The sequence below is a fragment of the Ascaphus truei genome, chromosome 1 (assembly GCF_040206685.1).
Source record: "Ascaphus truei isolate aAscTru1 chromosome 1, aAscTru1.hap1, whole genome shotgun sequence".
In the NCBI taxonomy this organism is placed as follows: Eukaryota; Metazoa; Chordata; class Amphibia; order Anura; family Ascaphidae; genus Ascaphus; species Ascaphus truei.
Genome location: NC_134483.1, coordinates 353,348,723 through 353,370,507, shown reverse-complemented (window position 1 = coordinate 353,370,507; position 21,785 = coordinate 353,348,723). Strand labels below are relative to the sequence as shown.

The window sequence follows — 21,785 nt, the reverse complement described above, 5'->3', positions numbered from 1 at the left end:
TGCATCAGCTCTGTGTGCTTGCATGGACTTGCCATCGCTGGCAGAATCATGGTGATGAAGAATACCTGCCACTACAATTTCTGTTTGTCTAGTCTTTTGTGAGATTGAATATAGTATTTAAACATCTTTGTTAAAATGGTGTTAGCTAGCAATAAATTGAGAAGCAATACATTAATCACCCCTTCGGCAGCAGAGCAGTTGACGAATGTTTAAGTTTTCCAAAAGCTTTAAATAAATATTTAATTACCTGACTCCTACTGTAATCATCTTAATGTACTATCTACAACTAATATTCATTTTTTTAATGTTATTTATTTAATTAATAATAATAATAATAATAGCATGTTCTTGTATAGTGCTGCTAGTTTTACAGAAACATTTTGCAGGCACAGGTCCCTGCCCCGTGGAGCTTACAAACTGTTTTTTGGTGCCTGAGGCACAGGGAGATAAAGTGACTTGCCCAAGGTCACAAGGAACTGACACTGGGAATTGAACCAGGTTCCCCGGCGTCAAACTCAGGGCCAGTCAGTGTCTTTACTCACTGAGCCACTCCTTTATAAAATGTGTTACAGGAACTAATACATTGAGAATTACCTCTTGTTTTCAAGTATGTCCTGGGCATAGAGTTATGATAAAAATACATGGTTACATTAAATTAATAGAGGTTATACGTTATATATAAAGACAATGCATGAACAGTTAAAAATAAAATATGTTAAGGCGTATGAAACGGTTACAGACCAGCTTAAAAGTCAGTCATTTTGCAGTGATGTGTGTTGTATTTATATTGGAGGATAAAGCAGCCTATTGAATTGTAGAGGGTGTCTTGTTTGCCAAGGTGAGTTTGGAATGCTGTGCCATACACTATGTCCCCAAAGTCTATAATTGGCATTAGCATCTGGTTTGCGTTATGCTTTCTGATTTCAACAGTGGTTTGTTTTGGACACGTGAAGTCGCATGTTTCTATGCCAGTAACCTCTCTGAGGGAGATCCTGACATATGGTAATGTAATGTATAGGGATTTATGTTTTATACTGTTATTTTAAGAAACTGTCCTGCATTTACTGTAATTGTATGTTCTTGTAATTATCTGTTTCTGTAATCTGAAGCACTGTATTTTTATACATATTAAACAATTCTTTTAATAAGTGATGCTTTGGGGCTCTGAATGAACTGTTGCATGCTCTGGAGAGATTATTTACATTTATGGACACATTTTTCTACAACAGATTTGTGTGTTAAGTGCACAGTTTTTTTTATATAATAAACAGGGACCTGAGACCCTGGCAGATATATATTAATTGTATATTTTGCATATTTCTTGGGTAGTGGCAGTGGAAAGATCTGATTGCAATTGAGTAAGGGATTAATATTAACTAATTGAAAATACCTTGCACAGGATAAAGGTGAATTTTTCCAAAACATAAGGGAGCGGTGGTGAATGCCATGTAAAAACAGAAAAAAATCACATAGTGCAATAATGCAAAAACAAAAAATATTAAAGTGAACAGAATAAACCTATACATTTCCTACTCACAATGGAGCAGAAAAATGAGGCAGAATCCCAAACAGTGGCAATGTTGTCTCCAACTCAGTAAGATGCAGTGTATCTCAAAAATAGAAAGACAGACCTATAGTCTAGATCCAGGGTGGGCAACCCTGTCGTAATTCGCCACTTCTGGCGAATTGGCAGTGAAACTGTGGCGAATTAAGTAACTACTGTACAGGACTCCCTGGGCGGCCGCGATGGCCCCCTCAACCCTCCTCCCCTTCCTTGGTAGGGAAGGAGCACGCTCCAGCGGTGTGACATGCTCCCCTCCCTCCATCACCCCCCTCCAAGCCCACTCCAGCACTTGTGATGCACACGCTCCCTCCCCTCCGAGCCTGCTCCAGCAACAGAAGTTGACTGGCTGACGCGCTCCCCCCCCTCCTGGCTAGGCCCACCACCACCACCGCCGCCGCTTCTTCCATCGCCGCCGCTGCTTCTTCCATTGCCACCGCCGCCACGATCTGGTAGGCAATGAGGGGGGGGGGGGTGCTTGATGAATAGGGGGGTTGCTGAAAGGGACAGGGAGAGATAAAGGGTGCTGGGGAAGGGGGAGATGAAGGGTGCTGGGGGAGGGAGAGATGAAAGGTGCTGTGGGAGATGAAGGTTGCTGTGGGAGATGAAGAGTGCTGGGGGAGAGGGAGTTGAAGGGTGCTGGGGGAGGGGGAGATGAAGGGTGCTGCAGGAGATGAAGGGTGCTGGGGGAGATGAAGGGTGCTGGGGGAGGGGGAGATGAAGGGTTCTGCGGGAGATGAAGGGTGCTGGGGGAGATGAAGGGTGCTGGGGGAGGGGGAGATGAAGGGTGCTGGGGGAGGGGAGATGAAGGGTGCTGGGGGAGAGGGAGTTGAAGGGTGCTGGGGGAAATGAAGGGTGCTGGGGGAGGGGGAGATGAAGGGTGCTGGGGGAGGGGAGATGAAGGGTGCTGGGGGAGAGGGAGTTGAAGGGTGCTGGGGGAGATGAAGGGTGCTGGGGGAGGGGGAGATGAAGGGTGCTGGGGGAGATGATGATGGGGGTTTAAATGAGATGTGATGAGGGGGTTAAATGAGATGATGATGATGATGATGATGATGAGGGGTGAGGAGATGATTATGAGGAGGGTAGTGGTGGTGGCATGAGAGGAGGATGAGGAGGGGATGAGAGGAGGAGGGGGTTGCAGTCTGAGAATTTATAAACTTGTTCAAACAGTGTGTGTTGTTTAAATTTTTCGCATGCGCAACATAATACCTCCATTTGTACATGGTGTGGCGATTTTCACTTCTAATTCGCAACACCTGTGGCTACATTGAAAAATAGGTTGCCCACCCCTGGTCTAGATCAAACATAAAAATAAAATTTATCAGTGAATCTCACAAATGGAGGCTTACACTTAGGTGCTGATCAACAGGCAAAATCTTGCCTCATTTTTCTGCTCTATTGTGAGAAGGAATTGTATAGGTTTCTTCTGTTCACTTTAATATTTTTTGTTTTTGCATTATTGCACTATGTGATTTTTTTTTATTTTTTTACATGGCATTCACTACCGCTCCCCTATGGTTTGGTGAAAATTTGTATGGCAAAACTCTTGGAACAGTGTTTTTTAAGGGTTGAGTGGAGGTCCTTACTTCTTATTTATTTTTGCACTATTGTACTATTTTAGTGTTGTAGATTTATCACGTCTGCACTTTATTATTTTTCATGACATATTATATCTGTATATTACACTATTATCACTGGGTTTTATTAGGGAGTGTCAGAGCGCCATCCAGTATTTTGTTGTATTACAGGAGAAAGGTGAGTTGGCAAGCGTAGCCGTGTGTATTAACCCTGGTTGCATATCCAAGTCATGTAACAAGTGTGCTATCTATGACGGGGACGGATTTAAGGGGAGATATTGTTCATTTGAGAGACCTTTGCGAAGGTGAAAAGTGGGACAGCTTGGGAGCTGCGTATTAACCCTTGTCCCGTATGCAGGTTACGTGCTCACAGGTGTACCGTACATGACAAATGGTATTTAAAAGAAATGAACACTGGAGCCTGCAAGCCAGTACCTATCAATTATTTTCTTTGATAGGAGACTATACCAGTAATGTTTGGCATTAAATCAGGAATCCCTTCTAATTACCCACTTTATTTTTACAGGATTGGAATCGGATTTGTGTTGCAATGTGCTGTCCCCGATCCCGAAAATATTTACAGTTGAAGTTACAGGTATTATTAGTGTCTGTTTATTAAAGGGGTTTTAAATGTCTGATAATGTTGCAGCTTCCTATTGGCCTGTGATTTGGAAGGCATTTTGTTTCCCCTGTGGGGATATATAAACCCTGTAACTTCATTGATGAATATCTGGGAACTGGTGGGAAAATATCATGATTCAGCTCCAAGGAACCACATCCGGTAAAAAAACAAGGGGGGCGGGGCGCAAACATACCCTTACTAGGCTTTACTGCCAGGATGAGGACAGAATAATAGCCCCGAACTACCCCGGGCTACATAGTTGTTTCCCATTCCCATAGTTTCCAGATAATGAGACAGATATACAATATTTAAACCAACAATGTCTAATGAGTAAAGCACCTCTTTGAAAACAAGTGAAAAAAAAGAAAGAACAGTAAAAACACTTTAATAGTCTGAAACAGTATGTCCAGCCTGATTCCACAACAGTTCTATCTTTTGTCCTATTTTATTGTAACAGTGTCACCCCCACCCAATGGGAGATTCTGCTATTACAGCGTGTGTGGTGCATGAAACCTGTTGGTAAGCAGGATGGCTGAGTCGTCTGTTGATATTTGTGGGGACACAGGACAGGTTTCTGGGATACATAACCAGCATGGTTCTCTAGCAGTGCAGTGCCTCCATCTGTTGCAGGCTCCAGATGTATGGAGGCGATCTCCTACGATAGAAACAATCCCTCTCCTTCCCCATTAAGATCACACACTAGGCAGGAGGTGTATGAAACATGAATGGTCACATTAATACCAAATGACCAAGAGGTGATCTCAGAAAGAAACCCCAAAAGCTTGCACTCAGCCGATGATAATAGCTATGGTAAAGGACAATAAATTGTTAAGCCAAATACTGGGTAATCAGGACTTGGTTCCAGGAGGGGTAAAATCCAAAAGAATAACATTTTATTAAGAAACGCTTCTAAGTGCGTAATAGGTTTTAACATTAAAAGGAATACAATATCTCACAATGGGACAATGTCGATATCGTGTACACAAATAATATGTATTTGGGTATTGGTTTCGGTAGGTGCATAAATTGCACAGTACTAGTAAATAGTTATGTAGTTTGAGATCACGTTAGTATACTGCTATATCCGCAATAATAGATCATGTGGTGTAGAGGGAGATAGTTGTATATAGACTCTCTCTAAGATGATGAATGCACTTGCGCGTAATCTACATAAACTATATCATAAAGAACCCATAAGCAAAATAAGTTTAAACACAGACAGCCTATAGGTTGTGAAGCTGAACAATCAAAGGGAATACTCCCACCGGTAGATAGAGAGTGACACATCTTGAGGAGCAGGAGTTTCTTGCGGCGCGGGTGTACAGTTCGGGTCCAGACCATTTACATCCACTATCCCCAGCTGTTTGAACCGGAGCTCCCTGATGGTGTTTCTCATCATTATTGGGCAATTGTAAGTTATATATTCACACTTTATTCATTATTTTTTATAGCACTGTTACTTTTTGTCTTTTTGTAATATTATTGTTTTATTGCATCTATCACATTGTATGTGTTTGTGTGTGCAACCTCTCCTTTTGAGGTTGTTTTAATAAAGATAATTAGTGTTTGCTCAGTGCGCTTTCTGCCTATGTTTTTCTTTGTTTTGTGAACTTTCTGTAAAGGAGCTCACTTTCCTTTAGGGGATGTGGAGTCCCTCCGGCAGACAGCTGCAAGAGTGTAACCCTATCAGTGCAGCGTTACAAGAGTGACAGCACCAGCGCAGAGCATTATCTGTTTACACCTATATCCTTAAGTTTACCAACCAAGTACACTCACCATAGTGGCAACGCTGACCACATCCAAGGGTGGGGTTGTTATTCTTGTGGACACCGGGGTGGTGGGTGCCCGAGGTCCCCTCTGGTACGGTGGACACGGTGTGGGTTACACAGTGATGGGATAAGGCCCTGCATGGCGAAGAGGTAGCGGTAACCAGTAGTATTATTATCTGTTTGGCACCGTCTATGTACATGTTCTCTAGTAAAGGTTATTATTATCATATACTGTGTGTGGATATCAGTTTTGTGGTTCCTGTGAGAGGCTCCTCCCACTATGTTGGGATCCCTCCCTGGAGGAGGTGCTGTACCAAGTTATATTGTTGTATCACCCCGGGCTCCCCGTGGCGGAGCTTTGGGATCTCCGTGAGCCAAAAGGTAAAGCCAGTACCCGTAGACTCTTTACCCTCGGGGGAAAGAGGGCTACATATGTATTTGGTGGGTGGGTTTTTTGTATGTATTTGGGGGAGGTTGTATGTATTTAAGGGGGGTGGGTTTTTTCTATGTATTTTGTGGGGGGCGGGTAATTATTGTGGGGGAGACTGTGTGTGTCTGGGGGGGGCAAAGGAGTATGTGGAGGGGAATTGAGGGAGATGGAATTTGAGAAGGGGTAATTAATGGAGGTGAAGAAGGGTGAGAGGAGAGGGGGTGTACGAGAGGGTGCGAGGAAGATTGAGAGAGTGGTGGGGGGAGAGTGAGTGCGAAAGAGAGGGGTAAGAGTGAGACAGGGGGAGAGAAATACATGGGGAGAGCGAGGGAAATAGAGGAGAGGGCTTGTGAGGAGATGTGAAATGGGGGTGCTCGCAACACCACTGACACAGGGGTTGGGCGAGACCCGGTCGAAAGCTCTAGTCCTGGGCACCGGGAAATCTGTCTTCGGCTCTGCGCATGCTATATTGTAATTGTGAAGCAATATCATTGAGTACTATTTGAAGAAAAGTGCTATTAATATTGTTGTTATTATTATTAATAAAAAATGTTTTGTGTATTTTAAATGTAGGTTTATGGAACTTGGACTATTGATATCTACTATAATACAGATTGTTACTAAGGTATTCATTCTTAGCCTACAAATGGAAAGACTCAGCTGTAGTGTAGTATCATCCTTGTGTAGTTTCTGTATCTCAATTTAGAAGGTTTTCAATGTAAAGCATGAATTTGGACATCAAGACCCACTGCTTCAGCGCCACCACCATCATATCTATTGCTACAGTATGTCCAGTTTGGGACTACAGAATATTTTTTGTAAATTAATTTTACAGTACATTTTCTTGTACATTAGAAAGCAGCCAAGAATGGAACTGGAATTTCACATAGAATACACTATAAATTAAAAATGTTGCACATGCGCTTTTGATTTTGAAACCTACAGTATTATATAACATTGAGGCTTTCTAATAGAAAAGGCGTTTGCAGAGTATGCCCTCGTCTGGTTCACCTGGGATGAACTTGAATTTATGAAGCACATTTCATTTTCAAATCAGTGGAAAATATGTCTTCAATGAACTCAACAAATCTTTGTTTCAACAGGCAAATTATACATATGTAATGCCCTGAAGGAAACTTGTGGCTGAACATCTGATTTCTCTTAAATTGCTTGACATAGTAGCGAAAAAAAATGGTTGGCGTTGTCATCAAATAATTGTATATGTTATTGTGCCAAATATGTGCTGCTGGTACAGATATACGGTGAGTGCTGCTGGTACGGTACAGATATACCTTATGTGCTGCTGGTATGGTACAGATATACTGTATGTGCTGCTGGTACGGTACAGATATACTGTATGTGCTGCTGGTACGGTACAGATATACTGTATGTGCTGCTGGTATTGTACAGATATACTGTATGTGCTGCTGGTATTGTACAGATATACTGTATGTGCTGCTGGTACGGTACAGATATACTGTATGTGCTGCTGGTATTGTACAGATATACTGTATGTGCTGCTGGTATTGTACAGATATACTGTATGTGCTGCTGGTACGGTACAGATATACTGTATGTGCTGCTGGTATTGTACAGATATACTGTATGTGCTGCTGGTACGGTACAGATATACTGTATGTGCTGCTGGTACGGTACAGATATATCGTATGTGCTGCTGGTTCAGTACAGATATACTGTGTGCTGCTGGTACAGATATACTGTATGTGCTGCTGGTACAGATATACTGTATGTGCTGCTGGTACAGATATACTGTATGTGCTGCTGGTACAGATATACAGTGTGTGCTGCTGGTACAGATATACAGTGTGTGCTGCTGGTACAGATATACAGTGTGTGTTGCTGGTACAGGTATACTGTATGTGCTGCTGGTACAGGTATACTGTGTATACTGCTGGTATTGTACAGATACAGTATACTGTATGTGCTGCTGGTACGGTACAGATATACTGTATGTGCTGCTGGTACGGTACAGATATATCGTATGTGCTGCTGGTTCAGTACAGATATACTGTGTGCTGCTGGTACAGATATACTGTATGTGCTGCTGGTACAGATATACTGTATGTGCTGCTGGTACAGATATACAGTGTGTGCTGCTGGTACAGATATACAGTGTGTGCTGCTGGTACAGATATACAGTGTGTGCTGCTGGTACAGATATACAGTGTGTGTTGCTGGTACAGATATACTGTATGTGCTGCTGGTACAGATATACAGTGTGTGCTGCTGGTACAGATATACAGTGTGTGTTGCTGGTACAGATATACTGTATGTGCTGCTGGTACAGATATACTGAATGTGCTACTGGTACAGATATACAGTGTGTGTTGCTGGTACAGATATACTGTATGTGCTGCTGGTACAGATATACTGTATGTGCTGCTGGTACAGATATACTGAATGTGCTACTGGTACAGATATACAGTGTGTGCTGCTGCTACAGCTACAGTATACTGTGTGTGCTGCTGGTCCAGATATACTGTGTGTGCTGCTGGTATGGTACAGATATACTGTATGTGTTGCTGGTACAGATATACTGTTTGTGCTGCTGGTACAGATACATCGTGTGTGCTGCTGGAACAGCTATGCTGTGTGTGTTGCTGGTACAGATATACTGTGTGTGCTGCTGGTACTGTACTGTATGTATTGATGCAAATTATTATGTTTGCCCTTTAGTAAAGGGCACATAGAGTATAATAATCTTTATACATGTCCCACTTTGGTTTCAAATTCTTGAGTCACAAATTCTTGTCACCATGGATGCTTATTTATCCTTTTATCTCTGTCAAAGGAAACAATACATCAACATGCTCCCTTCTTTCTTTTAAAGCATTAAGTAAAATGGTTGAACCCCTCTCCTCCTGCCTTCAACATGTATTCTCTCTTTCTAGTTCTCTCTTTTTTAACGTCTCCTCCCACAAAAATAATAACTCAGACAGACCATTTTAATGCCAAAAGCATGCCTTGTATTATGTATTTCAATTACAAGTTAAATCTTAAAAGAAAAGGGCTGTCAGTTATCTTCTTTAGGGACGTCTAAGAAAGTTAGCATACCAGGATATTCATGTTAAATCAAAGAACAGCATATACTCGTATAATACAGTAGATGTAGTGGAAGAACAACTTTTCAGTAAAATATCCTTCCAAAGGCTTCACATTTCCAGGACTGTGCGAACACTGTAATAAATAAAAAAAAAGATTGAAAATAATATCATCATTCATTTCAATTTTTTTAAACTATTTCAGCACTACAGAACTATTGAAAATGTTCATTGTTAGAACATGCAGAAAATGATTTTCAATAGTAGATACTATAAGACGAAGAAACATCCGCAAATAAAATAATTTAAATCCAGGGGGGATACGTATAATTGACACTGCTTTATGGCTTCACATGTTAACATTTTAGCTCAAATCTGTTTTTTGTTGTGTTTTTTTTAAGAGTGCTACTGATTAGAATGTCTTATTTGATATTTCAGAGGTATTATACGAGTGGACATACAGTAATTATCCACATCCGCATTACTGAGTTTGGAAAGGATAGGCACAGTACTGTACAAATTATAATTGGCTTGTGAGAAAGGAAATGTCAAATATTGGCTATCTTACAGAGGAAAAAGCTCTAGCCACAGTAATTACAGATGTAGATGAAGGACATTGATTAAAAAAAAAAAAGATAAATAGGTATAGTTATTGCTGATATTAAGATCAGAAAGCAAAAAAAAATGGTTAATCAGTGCCTGAGATTTAGTTATAGAGTATACTATTGGGTGCTTTTGTGAAAAGAAATGTTTCAAAAAGTGTCACCCAAGATCAAAATGAGACTGATTTGGAGTAAAAGGAATTAAATTGCCAGTAATTTGTGAGTTGTGTGCCATCTGTTTGCATTATTCGTACAAGTACAGAAGACAAGGGTTTTTTGGATACTCGGAGGTTAGGAAAGATAATAAGATGGAAGACAATGGGGGGAAAATCAGTTTGTGAAAGGGAAAGTAAATCACTTGACTATGCTGCAGTAGCCAAGATATATTATGTGTAAATAATTAAATTATACTGTAGATTTCACTTTCGTGCACACCATTCTCAGACAGAGGTAAAGAACAGCTCACCACTTTCCGTCGCGCATGAGCTCAAAGCCCTCATTGATCTTCACAAAAGGCAGCTTGTGGGTCACCAACGCACCAAGGTCGAATTTTTTGTCCATGGCATCCTTTACCAAGCCAGGGAAAGAGTCCTTTGCCTTCCAGTCTTCAAAATACAAACCACAATTACACATACTGTATGTATTATGTATGTCATTTTCATACGACAGAGAAACATTTCTCATTTAACCGTACATGAAAAGATGGGCAAAGATAGTATTAATATTACTCCATAGGTGGTAAAGAAATATAGTTAACTCTTTGCCTTTTCTGCTTTAAGGCCAATATATATATATCAAAATCCGCCCCAGAAAATGTGTCCATCTCTACTGTTTTCCAGTTTGTTCTGATACACACATGGTTGCTTTTTTTGTGCAATTGTTGTACCTTAGCACTATTGTTTTAGTTTAACATTGAATAGTTTATAGGGATTGACTTTTTCATATCCTAGTATACACTGGGTATTTTTATCAATCATAGTCACTTATACACTTATACTAACCCTGACTAATAGAGCACATTATTTCACTTATTCTATGTACAGTGTATATATATATATATACTCATTTATTCTGCACTATCGCAACTGGACTAACACGGCAATTTTTTGCTTTATATATATATAGTGGTCGACAAATCACCAAAAAATGTACTCGCCGAACAAAAAAATCTACTCGCCACCTAGTACCACGCGTGTCCTGCTTTGGCCAATAGGAGCTCGCCACGATGTTAAATCCACTTCCCCGGGGCGTGCAAATGTATAGGTTTGTCGAACACTGTATATATATGTGTGTGTGTGTGTGTGTGTGTGTGTGTGTGTGTGTGTGTGTGTGTGTGTGTGTGTGTGTGTGTGTGTGTGTGTGTGTGTGTGTATATATATATATATATATACACACTGTACATAGAATAAGTGAAATAATGTGCTCTATTAGTCAGGGTTAGTATAAGTGTATAAGTGACTATGACTGATAAAAATATCCAGTGTATACTAGGATATGAAAAAGTCAATCCCTATAAACTATTCAATGTTAAACTAAAACAATAGTGCTAAGGTACAACACATGCACAAAAAAAGCAACCATGTGTGTATCAGAACAAACTGGTAAACAGTAGAGATGGGCACATTTTGTGGGGCGGATTTTGATCTGCCCCTTATCTGACAGTTCCTTTGCTCCGCGGATATCGGTGGATCAGTCTCAAAAATGACAATTCACCTTTTGCAGACTTTTTTTTTTTACACTAATAATCCATTCGTGGATTCCGCAGACCGCCGATGCATTTTAAGAGTCCAATCCAGGGATACATCAATTTTCACGCGGATCGATGACTTTGCAGATTGGATTCTTAAAATATATCCAATGGCGGTTTTGATAATCTGAACAGATTGAAACTGTCGCAATCCGTCGGCGGATTTTACACTGTGGAAAGGAGTTTGAATAGCAAACACAGCAAATTTTGGGAAACTAATTTGGACTGGTTACTGGTAAAAAGTGGGGAAAGTGCAAAAAAAAAAAGTGTCCAAAAAACAGCTCACAGATAATTAATAAAGTATAAATTCTAAATGTTGCCAAAAGTAAAACAAACATTGTATCAGATAATTTTCCTCATGACTAAATATCTTAAAGAAACTTGAACATAAACAGGGTTTTAAATAGACAAATAAGGGTTATACGCTGTACATAAATTTATAGGGGTCCATGTCAAAAATGGATTTGAAGCAAAAGGTGACACTGTGTGCTCATTTGCATGTAATTTCCCAGAATCCCTGGCTGCAGTGGAAGCACTGTATGCTAGGAGATAATGGCAGGGTTGCAGACCTGTCTGAAACATGTAAATGTGCTCACACATGATATTTTAATTTGCTGTACACTGTAAATAGAATATGCAAACTTCAGAGATTAAAACAATCAACCTCACAGTGTGCCCTTTCCATGCAAAACAGTTATTTTTCACTTTAACCCTACCTCCCAGGAAAGCTCCATTCATTGTGCGTCCAGTCAGCAGCCACATGGGATCAATAGTAAGCCTTGCTGTTGAAGGGGGCACTCCAATAATATTAACATTGCCAAATGCAAAGTGGCTGGCCTGGATGGTAGAAACCTGATGGGAAAAGTTGGGCATTCTTTATTACCTTCTGTTTCTTACTGATAACATGACCTTTCATAACTAACACCTTTAATATGATTAAAATGTAAGAATGGCAAATTATATTTCAGCATAGCATATTATGCTGTTATACCCAATTGGTTGTGTCTCGATATTTTTTGAGACACAATTGTGCTGATGTTACAGATATCAGGGAAATTTCTTCATCTTCTTATTCACATATATACAGTATATACTGTATAATATATACTGTATATAAACCATACTTTACCCTGAACCAGAATCTGAAAAAATGAGGAGAGAGCTCACAGATATTAAGTGAACATAATATATGTATTTACAGTAGTCCAAGAGAAAGAGCAATGTTTCAGTCCTACAGTGTATGTATAGTATATACATATACACACACACACTCACACAAAACTAGAGAGAAAGTATCCCACAATAGCACTCTGGTTTGCCAAAACAATAATTAGTATATTATAACATCACATAAAGTTTAAAACAGTCTCTAGTCCCCTCACATCACAAAGTACATGTGTAGAATCCTAAACATACAATAAGCTTTATGACTAAAAGAGATAAGAACAAATATTGACCACTCGTATATAAAATCAGAGGATAATGAGGCATGCAATCAGCCTCATAACTCTAAGACCAGCTAGTTCCTTATTAAGGGAGGTGGAATAGGACAAACCTAAGGCATAAAGGGCATGAAGGAGTTTAAAACACAGGTCAAAATTACAACAAGGTTACTTTCGGCTCATTTTCCCTCGCTCCACATCCTTCACTAAGTGACAGAGGCCCCTCCCTGTATTGGAAGATGATCGTGGGATTGTTTCCAGTGGGGATTGCATGCGGGTTGGGTATTGCTTGGCGGAGCTGCGGAGCTGAGCTGCTGAACCAAACGCCTGGCGTGCCTGAGGTTTACAGATGTGGACAAGCGCTGGGAGGTCTCTGCTAAAGTGAGGGAGGAGATATGAGCTGATCCGTGCTCAGCAGGAAATCAGAGCTGAAATGGTACACCTGTTGCCCGGCGCACCTGCAGGATACAGACGGTGACGACTGGTGGAGAGTTTCACACTGCAAAAAGGTGACAACACTTGCTGCACCAGAACCGTCGGATCGGGAAGATGCTGGTTCCGGAGTGGATGACTTGGCGATGAAGCTGAGGTGCTGGAATGCCAAGTACCATTGGCAGAGTGGACGGGCTGTACAGTCCTACCAGCATGAAGGTAACAGTATGGCCGGGAACCGGGGGCAGTTTATACCTAAGGTGACAATCTATTTCTCTCCTACCCGAGGCTACAGACATCAGCTCTAACCTTTTTTTTTTCGGGACACTGAGCAGAATGTATTTAACCAGTGGGTTTTTACTACAAACAAAACCCAGAACAAACAAGAATAATTCCTGCATATCTCTACACTTTTTGGCTTGCTACATTGTAAGTGGCCACTAACTTTCTCTGTTTTTATCACGTGTGCTCACCATAATCTGGACTAGATCGAGGGGCTGAGGTGGGGATGTATATAACCACCACCCTACAACCACAGGACCAGGTCTGGAGTGCAGAGTCAGAGTCGTGTAGCCGGGTCAGGGTAGGAGAGTTCGGATATGTCGTGGTACTTGCCGTGGTCCGGGGTTGGAGTGAGAAGAGTAGTCGATATCCGTAAGCTGTTGTCGAGGAGAGGAGAGAGCAGGAGTCCAATAACAAGCTGATGTCCAGGAGTACAGAAGAGACAGGTCCAGGTATGAGCAGGGGTCACAAAATAGGTCAGGCAAGGCACAAGAACAGGCAAGGCACAAGAACAGGCAAACCAGAGGAAGCACTGAGCACAGCACATAAACATCAGTTTAGACTCTGCAACTTGCACAGGAACAGACAGGGTAAATGAAGGAGGTGGGAACCAATCAGAGGGCAGCAGCTACGAGCCAAAAGGAGGTAGAGAGATTGGCTGCAGATGAGAGACAGCTGATATCTTTCTTGGGATCAGCTGCCGCGCTACATGCGCAGAGCGTGGGGTGAGTGCATCGCAAGCGGGAGCAGGCGCCGTCTTGACGTGCCAGAGGCGTGCCTCTGTGGGTGTTTTATGGGTGTATTATTAGGTAGGCGCGCACACGCAGACCCCTGCCGCAGGTACTGTTGCATAACGCGGCAGAGGGACGGGGCCTAGCAGCGATTCTGACAGTTTTACACTGTTGTATGTTCCAATGAGACAGTGATTCATTAATATACATCTGTACCTGTTCAGGATATATGATCTAAACCCTGTTATAACACGGTGCTTGGGGTCCACATAAAGTTATAACCGGGATCGCGAAAAGGCCGCCGCGCGAGGACTTAACCGGCATCTGCTGCTCTCTCCAGCTCTCTCCTTTCCTTGCTTCATCAGGCTGCATCCACGTGTGCGGCGCACATCTCCAAGGTTTTTTTCATTTTTTTATTATAACATTCAATGCTTTATCGCTAACGGACACACATGGCAATACTGAAAGGCAGTACTGTGCAGTAGAAGTTAAGTTTGTTTATAGAGTCACAGTATTCATTTTTTATTTTATATATATATAATATATATATATATACACACAAATATATACAGTATATTTTTTTAGATATTCATATAATTTATACTAGATCTGAATGTGTTATGCCAGTTAGTATTTGTTTAATTGTTTGCTTTGTTATGTTTATCTGTTCGTCTATATATACATTTTGATTACGTACCATTACGTCAATTTTTCCAACACATTCAAAGGAATAGTCAACTCCGCCATTAGTCATTTCCACAATCACATCTTGGATGGGTTTGTCATAATCATTTGGGTCCAGGCATTCAGTGCAGCCCAACTCTTTGCCTTTGGCAAACTTGCCTTTGTTGATGTCTATCCCTATGATTCGTGCAGCACCAGCTACTTTGCAGCCAATGACAGCAGAAATACCGATTCCGCCCAAACCAAACACTGCACAGGTGCTACCAGGCTTTACCTAAAGAAATAATAACAAGTTATTCAGCAAGTGGCACCAGATAGTGACAGTATTGTTGAAGTTAAATAGCATAATGATTATAGTAGCAGTGCATTTGTGTTGCTGAAAGACTTTATTTATATTTTAAGATGTGCATCTCAAGGTGTACGTGCCACTTTGAAGTTTTTCTCAAGACACAAAGCAAAGTCAGGCAGTTCAATCAGCAGCTGAATTGACTTAATGAAGTAATGATACTGTGCCTGTAAAAAAAAATCTTGTACCAGTTCGTTGGACTACTCTGCCTCTATACTTATACTCTCCACCACTGCCTGGTGGGTCTGTCTCCTTGACAGTACAAAGTGACATGCACCAATGTAACACTATGACAATGAATAACTGAAGTGTATGGACACCATTTGGAAATACCGATGAATGAATAAGGCAATAATGGAAAGCATAGCTAAGCGCAATGCAATTCTGTTATGGGCAGTTAAAAATATCGCTCAAATATAGTGAAGTAAGAATTATAAATACATTATTATAAATTATTAGCCAAAAAAATATATACAGTATGTGCTATTGGGAATTATGCAACATAGTATGCATTTTTGTTTTATTTATTATCACTATTGTTATTGCATTAAATATGAGATTGCTATCAAGTTTTGGCACATTTGAAACTTTTAAACCAACTGAAAAATATTTGATTGGCTAGGGAAATGTTTATTGCCCAATTGAATTGCATTTGAATGATATAAAAAAAATGTTTGTCAATTTATCCACATACTGTACTGTACTTACTTTAGCAGTGTTAAGAACTGTCCCATATCCAGTGGAAAATCCACAGCCAATCAGGCACACCTGGTCCATGGGAGCTTTAGGATCAATCTTAACAATAGCAATTTCATCCACAACAGTGTATTCAGTGAAAGTGCTGCACGACATGAAGTTGTGGATCAGCTTCCCTTTGCAGGAAAATCTGCTGGTTTTGTCAAGCATCAGTCCCGTATTCTTGCCAACACTGTACATGAAATACAAAGACAGACATTGTGCACAAAGATTAGGGCACATTTTGTTATATAACTGCAGTGAGAACAAAATTATAATTATTCTTTCAATTGTATTTCCTTCTATTGGTCAAAATGGATGTTTAGTCTATATACTAAAACATCAGGTATCTAAGATCATATTTTAAAAATATTGTTGCGTCAATTTTAGTCCCGAAAAGTGATATAAAACCATCATAAAATGCGCATCATATGTACAGTATGAAGGCTTCACACAAATGACACATAATTCGTTGCTTGAAATTACCTTTGACACATTACGTTATGTTGAGTAACTGATGATACAATTTACATGGAAAGGAAAGATGAAAAATGACTTTGATAGTGCAGGTTGAGACATTTCCGGTTAGTACATAGGCGCACACAAGCACAACTTAAAATGAGATTTGTGTGTGCCAAATAAGCAGTTTGCTATGCTTAATACATAGGCCCTGATGTGTTGATGGTGCTAATAGCAGATATGAATAACTCCTGTTTGATTCAACAAGGCCGGCCTTAGGGAAAGTCGAGCAAATTGTTAGCCTTGGGCCCCGCACCTCCTCTCTGCGTCGGAATCCAACTTCCGCCCGACCAGAGGAGGGAGCTGGAGGACAGAGTGCAGGATACCTATATCACAGGCTGCCATGACATCATGACGCTGCTATGCTGCGGAAGGAGGGCCACCCTTAAAGACTGGCAGGTAAGTACCCTTGCATACTTCAACAGGGGGGGACCCACTGCTAGCATGCCTCTTCGGCCACGCAACGCTATGGCCCACCATGGCGTCACTTGAATCCACCATGATCCTGAATCATGGAGAGGCAAAGAGAGAGAGGAGCTGTAGTAAAGAAGAGTCTTTCTCTCTGCCCCTCTCTTACCATATTTCTCATCATATTTCATGTTTGTTGCAAACTTTATAAAGTTCATCAGAGAGAACTCTAGTGGCAAAAGACGAAACTGCATGTCTTCACATTAACTTTTAATGTCAAAATGTTTGCACGAACGTTCGCGGATTTGCAAAGAGATAGAAAAGTTGAGCAACATTCATGGGTGGATCTTTGACAAGTTTGACCATTTCTATTGAATGGCAAAACCAGTCCAGTTAGCACTGACATGCAGCAAGTATACACCGGTATGGCCAGGGTTTATAACGCCCTCTTAACAATACTAACATTGAGGATGTCTGATGCCCTAGACTTTAGCACTGCTAGTTTATTGGGATTAAATCCAATCTGAAGTGTAGGCAGGCAATCCCAGACAAGCAGTATTCTACATGTTGAAACCAGAGTGAAAAGAATATGATTTCTAAAAACATCTAACTGACGTTTAGATCAAATAGACCTTATATGCTGGGATTTTCTAATGAGATGTATATAAAATTGTCCTTTTTTTTGTGTTGATTAGATCCGTATCACAGCACAAATACGGTTGCAGACTCCCCTTTTGCCAATGATTTCCAATATTAAGATTATGACACCAATTGATTTTTTATACAGATTAGGTTAATGCATAGTGGTTTTCAATAAAGTGTGAAAGTGGTACAGTAGAAATGTACAAAGTCATTAGACAAAGAGACATGTTTACATTTTATCTTCCCTTCAGACACCTGCTAGGCTATTACTGAACTGTAGCATTCAGAATATCATAGGCCAAGATATTCAGTATGCCATCTGCCGGCCATGCTCTGAACTGCAACAACACAAATAATTTCGTCTGACCACAAATATGGTCCTTGCAGCGAAGTGCGGCTCAGCGCAGCGAGACCAATGATGAGGTATGGACAACAAAGTGCTCATATAGCACTTTAGCGCAGTGGTTGACTATAAAACACACTTTATCTGTATTCCTGTCCAAATTGTTCAGTTAAGAATAAGAAACACAATGACTCACTCATTTTTTAAGCAGAAGTTGCTGTCTGGATGCAGGCAGCACACACACTCCCCACACTGGGGGTTACACAATGGGATGACGCGGTCACCTAAAAAACAACAACATATTTATTTTGTTTAAACTTCTTAGTTGGTTAAATTGATTTAAATTGAATAGTAGTAGTTGTTCGTACTCCCAGTCATCTGAGATATTACACAAAATAATTATATTTACTTTAAAATGTACCTAGCGGAACTCACCAAGTGCTGATGTGAGGTATGACATCCCAATTGGTATTAATTGCCATGGACTTGAATAGCCGTTAACACGGATTGGTGTGCCATACCCCACTTGGTGCTTAGTCCTTGTCACCTATTGTTGCTTATACTGTGACCTAGGTATTTTTTCCGAAATTTAACTTTGAGAATCAAAAATGTTAATTAAGAAGTAAGCAAGAATATGAAATAGTACGTGGCATGAATGGAGCAGCCTGGAGTCCCATTGTGATGGGGCACACCACCGCCGGGGCAAGGCTCCTCCACCCCTCACCTTTCTTCCTGGTTCATGCTGTGCCCTGACCCCCCCCCCCCCCCCCTTACGTGGCAGAGGGTGACATGGGGGATAGGGAGGTGCTGGACTATTAATATCATTAACATTGGCGGGAAATACCTTTATGATATGTTGTGATACCATTACTTTTGTATGGTTATAGTGTTATATTGTTGATGTTTATATTTGATGTTTCTTTCGAGAAAAAAATAGACGAAAATTAAGGAAAGGCTTTGATCTCTCACATGTTTGCGGTGGGTCTTTCAAGGCGTGAGGTTGCCTTTGTCCCGGCGACTGTTGGGGGGTAAGTGCGATTTAACTTTGCCAGGCGAGGGTTCTATGGTGCAGAAAAGCCCTGTGGTGTTTGGGGGTGGCGAGTGGGCAGGGCTGATGTGTTTGTGATTCCCTGGGAGCCAGTCTTGCTAATCAGCCAGGCCGGTGAGGTGCCAGAGCTTGGTGGGGCTTGATGGTTATGGTTTGGGTATCATCAGCCTTTACCTGGGGGTGAGCATGCCGACAGGATTGGCACTTAACGGGGTACATTATCTGTTTGAATAAAACCCGCTGCTGTTGTACCTCCAGACCTTCGTGGTGTGTTTATTTTTGTAGCGCATGTTCCCCCACCCCCTGGGAGATATGACGGCTACGGTGTATGTGCTGCTTTACCTGCGGCTCACATGAGGCCTGAGCCTCCTCTGCTGGGAGCCTGGAGTGTATCTTGAGTAGGTAATCTGTAGCACCTCAACCTGTACAGGATCCTACCATGTGGGATAACCCCGTTACAGGAAACCCATACAATAAAACACACGTTGGTATGTATAACAGTTTTACTGCATGCAAAAGAATACTGAACATATATATATACAGCACCCCACACCCGGTTACGCAAGACCATGCCCTCCAGTAACCACTGGTGTCCACACACTGGTAATATAGTCCCACAAAGTCCTGAGGGGCTCTCGGGCACCCAAGCACACTGGTGTCCACGAGTAGGAACTCCCGCCCAAATATGTGAGACAGCGCTGCCCCCACTAACGTGTTTATAGCTAGTGCACTTGTAGTGCCTGCCGGGTGCTCCGACACCCAGTAACGCTACACACTGAAGGATAGGATCCAGCTACGGCGGTGGTTAGCGTCAACGTCAGCCTCCACGTGGGGTGACTTCCCACGAGGAGTGTATCACCTTTGCAGGTAGTCTCCAGTATGGTGGTCTGGTCCCAGACAACCGGATCACCAGTCCGCAGCCACGTTCTGTCTGTGTCCCTGAACTGGGATGCTAAGCGGGCAATGTCCCTATCTAAGAGCAAGTCCCTAGCGCAGCCACAATCTATGTGGGAGTTGGGCCTAGCTGGGGCATAAGGGGTCTCTGGCCTAGTGCAGGGGTCATGGACACGCTGCACATGCACACCCTACCCCTTCCTCATCCCAGGTCCGACATGCGTGGTCCTCTGCGCTCGAAAAGTATCATTCTCCAGTGCTGGAGAATCCAGCCGCACTATTCCAGTCGCCCCTAGTGCATCCTGTGGGCTGTAGTCCCCTGCGGATCTATTCTTCCTAATGGCCGCCTCACGCGCCTATACTGCGCATGCACGTCATCTTGTGCATGCGCAATCGTGACCAAGATGGCGGAGCCCTGCAAGGGGAGTCGCCGGTAACCTCCGGCGATCGAGTCGCCTGAAGCAACCTCCCCATGCTCTCCCCTTCTCCTTCTCTGCCAGACGCAGCTGCAGCCAGAGTTAGGGGGCAGACGCGAGACCAGGGGGGACCAAGGCTATATTTATATGTAAGTTTGCGGGGAGGTGTACGCGGGAAAGTGGGGAGCTTCCTCGCAGATTCCAAGGTCATGTTTAATTACAATTTTTCATGTACTTCCTACTTTATAAAGTTATTTGAAATTACCTGGTTTCACACATGTGACTCCTTCTCCAATACTCTCAACAATTCCAGCTCCTTCATGTCCCAAAATAATTGGAAATGTTATTCCGGCCATAAAACCCCCCAGGGCATGGTCATCGGTGTGACAAATCCCACTTGCATAAATCTGAGGAGAAATGTAAATTATGTCAAATGTATATTCTTTCAACTTCTTATGCACATCCTTTATAACTATTTATGTTTGTAAGCCCCATACAATTGTACGTCAGAAGCAAGGAGTTAAAATACATGTCTCACAATAAAAAAGATCTGTTGTGTTTAGATCCTATTTTCCCACTTCAAATAAAGTCCTTTAACTTCTCCTGGCTGCGTAACAATTGCGAATCTTCTATTGTTCAGCACTAAATAGACTTTACCGGGCGTGTTTATTTTTTCAATCATTGCAATTAGTTGCTTAACGATGCCTTGTGTTATTTTTCTTTGTACTTTTGCCTTTTTAAAATTTGTTTGTTTATTCATTTGTTCTTAATTATTTCGCTCAAAATAAATGTGCTTCAAGTATTTCATTTTCTATGTTCATACCAGGTTTTAAATAAAATAAATTGTCTATGCAATCATAAGTGAATTAATTATTATTACATTGATATCTTTTTAGCAAATAAATACCCAGAAATATGAATTGAATTAAATAAGCGTAGTTGCAAATTATATTTCATTTTACCTTTATTCGGATTTCATAAGCCTTTGGTGGAGCAACTTCAATCTCCTCAATGACGAATGGTCCTTTCACTTCCCAAGCAACAGCCGCCCTGCACTTGATAACCTAGAACAAAAAATCATTCCTGTATATTCCCGAAAGTAATTTATATTTTGTGTGTTTCTATTTCATATGTAACTGACATATATCTTCATTGATACAAGACAGGAGCAGCATACATATGAAATAGAAAAACATTTAAGAATTGTTCGGATGTATTGTATTTGTGCTACAGGATCTGCAAAACTGTGTCTGTGTCTTTCGCTAAAACATTATTTCCATCCAATATTCCTCATTGTTCTGCCACTGACTCATACAGTCTTTTTTGTTATACTGCATATTGTCTTCCTTATTTAACCAAATCATATGAACCTAAAACACCTTGATCTTAATAAACTTAATAATCTAATGTACATATTATTAAAACTATACTTTTGTATGCAATTAATTCAACGAACATTTTTGATCTATATATATTTATATATATATATATAT

General features: G+C 41.2%; 1 protein-coding gene across 1 annotated transcript in view; it reads right to left on the bottom strand.

The window, feature by feature from the left end:
- Nucleotides 1-8,923: 8,923 nt before the first annotated feature.
- Nucleotides 8,924-21,785, bottom strand: part of LOC142499702 (alcohol dehydrogenase 1-like) — a 25,083-nt gene continuing 12,221 nt past the window's right edge. Inside the window, exons 2-9 of the mRNA XM_075609478.1 lie at nucleotides 21,255-21,356; nucleotides 20,558-20,699; nucleotides 18,131-18,218; nucleotides 15,996-16,215; nucleotides 14,955-15,215; nucleotides 12,087-12,222; nucleotides 10,090-10,228; nucleotides 8,924-9,157 (exon numbers count right to left, since the gene is read on the bottom strand). Of these exons, the coding sequence (XP_075465593.1) occupies nucleotides 9,133-9,157; nucleotides 10,090-10,228; nucleotides 12,087-12,222; nucleotides 14,955-15,215; nucleotides 15,996-16,215; nucleotides 18,131-18,218; nucleotides 20,558-20,699; nucleotides 21,255-21,356 (1,113 nt within the window). The 3' untranslated portion in view covers nucleotides 8,924-9,132. The remainder of the gene's footprint in view (nucleotides 9,158-10,089; nucleotides 10,229-12,086; nucleotides 12,223-14,954; nucleotides 15,216-15,995; nucleotides 16,216-18,130; nucleotides 18,219-20,557; nucleotides 20,700-21,254; nucleotides 21,357-21,785) is intronic.